Source organism: Antrostomus carolinensis, unplaced genomic scaffold (assembly GCF_000700745.2).
Source record: "Antrostomus carolinensis isolate BGI_N321 unplaced genomic scaffold, ASM70074v2 scaffold10144, whole genome shotgun sequence".
Taxonomy (NCBI): Eukaryota; Metazoa; Chordata; class Aves; order Caprimulgiformes; family Caprimulgidae; genus Antrostomus; species Antrostomus carolinensis.
This window is the reverse complement of record NW_010312814.1, coordinates 1-9,816: the sequence shown is the minus strand read 5'-3', so window position 1 is coordinate 9,816 and position 9,816 is coordinate 1. Positions and strand designations below refer to the sequence as shown.

The following is a 9,816-nucleotide window of genomic DNA, read 5'->3' as shown; positions in this document are numbered from 1 at the left end:
TTGTCTTCAGGTCTCAGTTGCCTTTTGGACTAACACTTAAAAACACAGAGATAGTTAAAAAAAATTACTCTGCTTTCTTTATTAACTATATAAAAAGAAACAGGAGCACCATAGCTTCAGATAGTTTGGGCTTTAAACCATCAAGAGAAGCAGCAGAGAAAAATTTTAGTCTTGGTTGAGAGTTTTGAGTCTATGTTGCACTCTAACAGATCTTCAAAATTCTTGATAATTGTGTATAGGGCATTTAAAAATGAAGGGCCTGATCCTGCAGTCCTTATTCCTCAGAAGGCAACAAATGCCAAAACACAGCAAGGTAGCCTTTGTCTTTTAAGAAGGTCTATAAACAGGACATGAAGCACAAATTTGCATGCAGCACTGCATGACAATTACAAGAAGATAATTTCCAAATCTGCAAAAACTTCAAGCTATACATACAAAGTGAAGAAGTTAACAATGTCAGTGTGTCTTCAGACTGCAAATTATGTCTAATGGCTTACTGTAGATGCACAGCAACCTCATCTTTTCTCTATAAAGAAACTGCTGATCAGCATGGTGAGGAGAGGTATCTAAATCAAGGTGAATGGCCAAGCAAGTGCAGAGCTATTCTATGCAGAATTTATTTTCTTTGTATTAATAGCAGCCTCAATCTCTTCCATGATTGGCACCGGCCCTGCATAGTTATTCGTTTCAATAGCTTCTAATTTATTTCGGTAGTTAGTTGGCAAGCCATTCTGTTTTGCACCCATGCAGATAACCTATAATCAAAAGGGGGAAAAAAAAAACATGCCTTAATGAATAGTGTTAGGAAGGACAGACCCCTCCAAACATTTACTCATACAGGAAGAACCACTTAAGGTAACAAGAGAATTAATCCCAAATAATGCTATTTGTACCTAAAGGTAGCCAGAGGCTTCTGGAAGACCACTAAAGACCTTAATAGCTTAACAAAATTACTGTGAAAAGGCTTGTAACTACCTCGGCCTACCTCCAAGATTCTGAAACGCTACTAACGTGCACAAGACTGCACAATTAAGCTGTTACTCATTTATTCCATTCTTTCTTCGGGGAGGATGAGAACTACTTTTTATGCCTTTAGCCAGCCTCAGTATCACATCTGAGTGAGAAGCATGTATGACTGAAGATACTTGTAAAACCAAGCTGTTCAAATTCAAAACACAACAGTGAGTACCCACACAAGTTATAGGAGTAACAAAACCAGATACTCAGTGAAAAAGCACAGTTTTCTTATTGTGTGCTACTGCAGCTTTCAGTCTACATACAAAATAAGTATTGGTGCAAGAGAAAATAAGTGACAGTGAGAGTAAAAGAGGAGGCTGTAGGAGCCAAGGCTTGAAAGAGATACCAGCAAGTTCCCATACAGAAATAGATAAATATGCAGATTTTAAAAGCTGACAATATTGTAAATACTATTTCATACAATCAACAGCCAGGAAATTCAAGGACAAGGTCTATAGAAAGGATGAACTTTGCCACAAGAAGTACACAACTGCAGATGGATGTAGATCACTGTATGCTGATGCAGTCACCTGTACTAAATTTTTATCCCTCCTGCCTGGTTAACTTAAATAAATGAAAAGCTGAGGGTGGGGATGGAGAAGAGAACTAACAATTGACCCTGACAACAGCAGGAGGGAATGTTTAACAGAGCAAGTTGCTAATATTGGAAATCTGTTCTTGCAGCACTCTAGTGAGAGCTGACACGCAGCAGACGACTACGTATTAACTCCCTGAAAAGCTGTAAAGATCTGTCTTGACAGGAAGCAGGTTGGCAGGGAGGAGGTTTGTGAACTAGCAGAGCCTGCTTTCTAAGCAAGCTTTATCTTCAGAAGTCCTGCAGCAGCTGGCCTTAGCTATGCTCCTGGAAGCTGATTCATAGGAGTGAGTTTTGCAGTTAAGATAAAGCAGCACGCTTGGGATTTAAGAAGCTTAAGTCCTGTTTCTTTGCTTTCTGTAGAAAAAGTTAACATGTTACAGTGATGTCTATCTGCAATTGCTAACAACTGCTCTGTTCCAGACATGGAATCATGCCACCAGAGGCTAGGCCTGCATCAGATCTCTCAAAGCTAAGCAGGTCAGGCCTGCTGCGTGACTGGATCATGTGTCTCTTATAGAGTCAGAGTGTTGCAGAACAGTGTTGGAACACTTCTGCTTCACCAGCCATCAAGTGAGAACCCTGCAGTGCTCTGCAATGTTGCTGGAAGTCCTGTGATATACTGATGATGCATCTGGTAGAAGGAAGCAGGTGGATTCCTGTATTAAATCATAGTAAGATACTTCATAAGACAATAGGGATAATCTGTGTCCTTGAGACTACAAACCTGTCCTGGTTTTTGCTAGGATAGGGTGAATTTTCTTCTTAGTAGCTAGAAAGCACTGTGTTTTGGTTTCAGTGGGGACTGTTATGAGAACAATGTTGATAAGTACAAGGACACTGTGCTTGGGCAGTTTCCAAGAAAAGAGGACTGGAAGGGGGGAGTGGAGAAGAAAAGTGTCAGTAAAACCCAGAATTGACAGTTGGATATGCCAGTATTCCATATCATATTACATCATGTTTAGTATATTAACCAGGGCTGACCGGAAAGGAGGGGGGGGATTCTCTCGGGAATCGCTCAGGCTCGCTTTTCTGGGATTGGGATTTTGGTTTCGGGGTTCCTTTTCGCTCCTCCGGGATCATTATCAGCAGGTGGTGATCAACTGTACTGTGCATCACTCATTACATAGTTGTTATCATTATTACTCTTATTACTATTTTTATTTTATTTTTACTCTAATTATTAAATTGTTCTTATCCCAACCTACAAGTCTCCTCACCTTTACCCCTCAGGTTCTCTCCCTGTTTCCCCAGGGGGGTGGGGGGGAAGGGGCGGGGCTGCAAGTGGCTGTGTCTTGTTTGGCTGCCAGCTAAGTTAAACTATCACAAAGCCAAGAGCTGTATTCTCCCCGCAGAAGCTTCCCTCTGTCCTTTTAGTGGAGTACATTAATTTTTCAAAGCAGAGAATTGCTGCATATATGTAAACAACATCCTTCAGAAATCCTTGTGTCAGTCATAACTAATTCATGAGTTACACAGAGGCTTCATGTAAGTCATAACTAAGCCAAACGATAAAACTGATTTAGCAGGCCTTGCCTTTAAGAGCTAGCAATCTTCTGTGAGCATCATTACACTATTACATCACACAAGAATTAAGTTATACCTTCACCTTAGAGCCTTACACCCACTGTAAATAAAATACTTATTAAATAGGACAGAAGTACTGCATTATATATTTCTGATCATTCTCTCCAAAATTACAGTGATGCAACATGTACCTTTTTATACTGAGGAGAAGGGGGACCACAGACATAATCCTTCATCTGGTAGCTTCGACAGGTCAGTACTTTTCCTGCTTGAGTGTGGACATTAACTTCTATTGGGACATAAATGCCATCTTCAACTCCCTCTTGCCTGTAAAGGACATATATTCCTTTTATGCCAAATAGCTGATGCATCTTTCAAACAAACTGTGCAATTAAACATACACATTTCTTATAACAGAATTCAATGCAGGTCTCATCTACGCTGTTAACAGACTTAAAAAAAAAACAAACAAACAAATAAAGCAAAACATATTCTACTACATTTTGTGCAAACTTGTTTCATATCCAAAAATAAGTTTCTAAAGAAGTGGCAGCATTCACTTTTATCGTTCCAGCTCTAAGAAAGATGAACAGTGGTTGACTTGCAAAGTTAGAGAGAGAATATGTGAATTAATTACTGTGCAGGTCTGGTAATCTACAAGGGAAACACAACCAAGATTATCAGAATTAATGAGGCAGGCACATATCATTCATTACCTTCTGCTCAGATAATGAAACAATTGCAAAGTTTTGTCTTGCCCATTGTGTTACATTTGAATAAGGGGAAACTTGCACAACTTTTGCAATGCACATTCCAATGAGTAATCCAAGACACCCTTTAATTTGCGCAAGACGTACAGCAACAAGGAGCTAGATCAGGGCAAAACCAATTTTGTTATTTTTTTATTAGCAAAATCATGCTGTCTTAAGAAAATAAGGCTACTTGTTGTCTTTAACCATTAGCATTTAGCCACCAACAAAAGTCTGAGGAAACAGTAAGGAGCAGACAAGAAGCTTAATCAATACAAGACATACTTTATAGCACCATTAATTTTAGATGTGCTTTAGATATGAGTGGTAATATGGGTCTTAATGCTGCTTGTCAAACTATCATTTTCATAACTTATGCCTCTTTCCAAGACTTACTACCATTTCAAGTATTTAAAGTACATAACACAGGCCATATTATGTGAGTAACTAGGTTAAGTGCAAGTAAAGACTGGAAGCTAACTGCAGATTCAAGGCCAACAGACTGCAAAATAAGTCACATGGGTGTGTGAGAGCAAGAAAAATGTTATAGTTAAGTAATGTCCATTGCTAGGATACATAAAGTTGTAATTTAGTCTGCAATTTACAGATTTGTGAAGTACAGAGGACAAAAATCTGGCCATGAGACTGCACCAAAATGCATTTGAAACAAAGAAGTTCAACCATCTAAGCAAAAGATTCCCTTCCCATATTTATTTTCTATATATTACAATGTTTTACTAGTATTTCAACTAGTAAGGTGCAGCATCAATTACATATTCCCTCCTGTGCTTCTGGATAACAAAGCACAGAATTCTTTATCCAGATTAGGGAAAAAAATGGGGGAGGGAGGGGCAAACAGTGAAAAATTTTCTTTCTTGATACATGGAATTTCCAGGAAATAACTTAGTTGAGAACTTACAAATATATCTGCTTGCACACAGCCAAAGAATCCCAAGATCTTCATCAGGAACACATGCAAGCTCTTTCGAGTTGGCTAGGAGCAATCCTGAGAAGAACACTATTGACTATCGCTATAAAAGCCAAGAACACACCCTGTTTCCTTCCATTTGCAGTCCACCTTCACAGCATCAGTGAGGCAGCTGGGAGAAAGCAATCTTTAATGCTAGTGTCTGTCCTGCAGTTTTTGTTGATGGTATAGCAGTAAAGCCTCTATCATCTTAGCCAGCATTAAAGTTTATCCCCTGTCAAACAAATGCCAGGGATCTTCAATTCAATTTACATACTATAGTATGTAAACAGCACTTCCAGAAGTTAAATACAAAAATGCTGTCCCCATCGGGAGAACACCGTGTTACTATCAAAGCAGATGCTGCCAGACAGCATCTTTATACTTCTGAAGTTTATGCTTTTGGAAAGCATGGTAAATCAGGTAGATTTAAAAGGTCAGCAGAAATGAGACCAGGAGGTAAATGCTAGTGTAAGCAACAGAGAGGGAACTGAGGAGACAAAAAAGCAGGGACACGTGAAGCTCTCCCCAACCAGATGTATAGCAGCTATATGCCCTCGTGCTTGGGAGTAACACTCCCAACCAGGACTTGGGAGTGCCCATTCTCACGATGTGCTAATGTAACTTGGGCAACAGTTTCTGTTGTATTTCAGGTTCACTGTAGTCAATGAAAAGCAAGTTGGAACTTTCAAGTTTCATGGCCAAGGTTATGAGGATGTGTCTACAAAGCACAGTGCAGCCACAACCAAAATTGCAGTAGTACCAGAGGCAGGAGAACCGCATTCATGTAATGCTTTCAATGGGTTTAACATGTCCTGCTTCCTTAGCCTCACTAGCCAAGATTTCTACCAGAATTAATTGACAGTGATAAACTGCTCTGAACAAACAATCCTTGTGTACCAGAAGCACCGTGCTGTGGAGGCACAACCCGAATGCTGCAATAAGCACATGACACCAGCCAAAGTTTTGGATATTAAGTTCTAAGTCTGGCCTTGGACCTTGCAGGAAGTTATGCCACTGCTTGATTTGTTTACCCAGGTGGTCCTCCAGACTTTAGCCTAGGTACGGGTTGGGAATGACTTGCTCAGATTGCCTTAAACTTGTCTTAATTATCAGGCACAGGCAGAACATTCTCCACAACGCTCTGTAATGGTGCGGGCAGCCTCTCCCATTCAAAGGGAGAAACAAAACCGCCCCAGATCCCTGCCTGGATCTACCTCAAGTTCACAAAAGTTTGAATCCTCAGAAGAGAAGACAGGCAAAATAACCTCAAAAGGTTCCTTTGCCTGTATTAAAGATTTCCTTCTCTTCTGCAAAGTCTTGTACTCCTTTCCTTTTCCACTACAACCAGAGACTACAGATGTATAGAGACAGATATTGATGTCAGTCTCAAAGGAAACTCTCCCTAAAGCAATGGGAAAAGTGTCATGGGACAAATAGAGAGTTTAGAGTAATTTTAGATATGAGTGGTAATATGGGTCTTAATGCTGCTAAATAACATTGTGAGGACAGGGGTTAAAAAAAAAAGAAGCCTGACCAATATATCAGCTCCAAATCAAGGTCCACACCTTATTAAAATACCCCTAAGTAGCTGTAGCTTGAAAACAAAGCTATTTTAATCACAAATGTGTTAGAAGTCAATATATGGACTGTGAAGTGAAATTCACATAATGAAGTTCAAAGCATCTTCTTGATTCAAACACCAAAGCTTCCACACAGCTCTTTACCAAAAATTAACTACTCCTTTTCAATTGCTCTCTAAAATAGTTGAAGACAGTAAAAGTTAAGTCACCTACTTATCCAGTGATCTTAAATTGCTAGCATTCATTTTCCACACTATTCCCCATACTTCGTCTCCAGGGCTCTGAACAATGGTCGCTGTACCTCCATGCCAGACAGAACTCGTCCTGCCTTGATGATGGCCGAACTCGAGCTTAAAATTCTGCAAATGAAACCAAAGCAGAGAATCAATTTCCACTTAAGATAAGACCTGTTGGCTGTTCTTAACATGAAACGGGCAGCTAAAGCAGAGTCTATAAGTAGTCAGTGGAGTCACAGAAGGAATAACAGACAGGCAGGATCTTCCCACCTCTCCATGAGAAACACCAGCCTTGGGACAAAGGGAAGAGAGGTCTGCCAGAGAGCACTATTGGTAAAAGTCTTGCTCTGCAGAGACCTAGATCAACATCCAAACCTCTTAACAGGCTGGCCTAAACATTGGCTAACAATTTCTAGCAGTGAGAAGCAGAGGTAGCCCTTTTTCAAGAGTAGCATGCATACCTACTTCTGCAGTACACACAGAAACGTCAGCTTGACTTCTGTCCAAGCAGGCAAGTGACACGACTGCTGATGTGCTTCCCCTTGGACAACCTGAAGGGCCTTTGGTTGAGGTGCACTATGAAGGAGGGAACTGACTACTGCCACCTCCTACTTCCTTAAAAGACATGCCTACCTGGTGCCCATTCCTTTGCTGCTTTTGGTGCTAATACAAAACTCAAATGCTACCATGCAGGGTCCAGAAAAATAGTAAGGGTTAAAAAAGCCTGCAAGATAGTGAGTTCTGGGTCTTGTCCTCGTGCACTAATAGAAGTGCCCCATTATAAAATACCATCCTGTGTATTTTCCAGTGTTCTATGCCATTGCATCACTCAACTGGAACATTCTTGAGTATTTTTAAGACAAGCTGCATTCCTCCTTGACTGAGCTTATTCAGGTTTTTGCAAGTTGAAACATTCTTTTAAAAGTCAAACTGATCTTTTTCTTATAAATAATATCAAATGTGTTCTTGCATTTTCCTGGGGTAATTTTCCATCTAATGCCATACACTCAGTTTCCTCTCCTACTTGTTAGCCAGTTTGTGGATCCTTCCCTATTAGTAGAGAAGGGAAAGACTACCTGCTACCCAAACCTACAGAACCCCACGGCTTTGCATATTTCTCATGATCACCCTCTTTAAGCTATGATTTTGATTTGAAAAAATATGTGTGTACATATTAATATTCACTTTCTGAGATATATTACCTTCTTGTAATATGTCCTAACAGGTATGGGGAAAAGGTTGCAAAAGCTGAAGGCTTACATACAGAACAGCACTAGTCAGAACACTATTCTGATTTTTTTGTGTGTGTGTCTGTGTGATAATCAGCAGCCTGGCAAAGCCATACTGTTTACTCCATCAATAGAGTCATCTTCCTTCCCCATAAAGTATCCCACATTAAACTGATTTCACTAGAAAAAAGTTTACTTAGACACACCAGTCATCAGCCATTTGACAAGCTGCTGCAAAATGGCTTTGCAGCGTTCAGGTCACTGGATTACTGTGGGAGAAGGACTCTGGACTAGACCTGCACACAGTCAAGCCCAAGTAATTTGCACACAAGTCCAGTCAAGTCGCAGACTGAAGTTGGAGATGTGGACAAGTGCTTGTAGGGCAGCCCCAAGGAAATACTCCCTTAGAGCCAAGAACATGCACAGTAGTGTAGTAAAAAAAAAAAAAAAGTGCTGATTTTTATTTTATTCCTCCAATTATATTTTCTTAGACCTGACCTGCACTGGGTACCTGCAAGGAGGTGCAAACAACTGTTAGGTCCCACCCAAGAAGCACAACAGAGACCATACAGAAACAGCACAGTTAGGTCCAGTTCTGGAAGCAGGAACCCCTGTTACACCATGCAGGCTACTGCTGCAGGCACTGTAGGGAACAGGGAACAAACATACAAGATACTTTCCTGGGTCAAGAGCTTGGTCTTCAGCCCTTCTTCTAAGTACCACTGTAATACCTTTTCTGTGCTTGTTACACTCCATTTCTTACAGCTTTTGATTGAAGATTACCAAAGTTTTAAAAATTAAGAACAGGGAAGCCAATTTAATATTCTAGTTCCGTATCCAAAGTACTCTGTTTACAGGCTATTTTTTCAGGTTTTTTTAAGCCAAGGTGGTACTACCATGGAGCAATTAACAGAAATCAGCTCCAACCTTTGTGCACTTCCTCGCTCTCAAGCATCAGTGATTTTCCAGTTTGAAGCAAGGGAAGGAAGGCACCCGCTGTCAGCAGGGAGCACAGCAATGGGTCAGAGGCCACACAGAAAAGCGGCTGCCTGCCTGCCAGCTCTTGAACAGCTAACCTGCAGCATGGCAACAGGTGCTTACTTTGTAACCTGGAAGTCTACCTGGAACCCAGAAGGAAAGCTGACACATAGGGCTTTCTTTTAGTCAAAGATAAACACACAACACCACTGCTTTCCTCCTCACCTCTAAGGTCTGGTCCTGCAAGCTGCTGGCATCTTGGCACATTCAGCTCCTCCGTGGTAACTATACATGCCTCAGACTTTACAGGAGCAGGATTTAGTTTCCAGGTTGATGCTCCCAGGAGACACTAAGTATCCGACTATAGGGAGCTTATTAATTACAAGTTTTTGAAATGCCTTCACTCTAACATTGATCATTTCCTGCCAGTTACCCCAAGAGAACCTTCAAGTCATCCTTAAGTGCTATTATCAATCAATGCTCTACTCCTCCAACGATCCTTCCAGCTGTACAGCTCAATGACCATGAGCTCGTACTTCCAAGTTTACGTTAAAGCCAAGCTGACATACTGACATTTAATATCCCCAGGCGGGGGGAGAACGGCCAGGACCTAGGAAGGCATCAACTGCAGCCGTGCAGGACTGGTTGAAAGCTTCCATCCCACCTGATGCACAGCATGGAAGAGGGCTCCTCACTTGTCACCTACGTGGACGCAGGGAAGGAGGAATTTTGGTTCTTTAACGAAGCATCAGCCTTTTAAAACTGCCAGACACGTGTGTCATAAACCCAGCGGAGCGCCAGCTACTTACATTTTCAGGGTCTTAACTCTTTGCCCCAGCGTGGGATCTCGGCTGGCAGCCTTACAGGCGTGGCCAAACCCAGTGCGGTGAAACCCCCCGAGGCGGGGCTGACACAGGACAGCACCCCCGAGGGCC

General features: G+C 41.4%; 1 protein-coding gene across 1 annotated transcript; it reads right to left on the bottom strand.

Moving 5' to 3' along the window:
* Positions 1 to 317: 317 nt before the first annotated feature.
* On the bottom strand, positions 318 to 6,797 carry GGCT (gamma-glutamylcyclotransferase; the record flags this gene model as incomplete). The annotated part of the gene is made up of 3 exons (XM_010167133.1): positions 318 to 755; positions 3,331 to 3,466; positions 6,652 to 6,797. Coding segments are annotated over 3 exons (432 nt in total), but the record flags the coding sequence as incomplete, so codon positions are not given.
* Between the last annotated feature and the right edge of the window lie 3,019 nt (positions 6,798 to 9,816).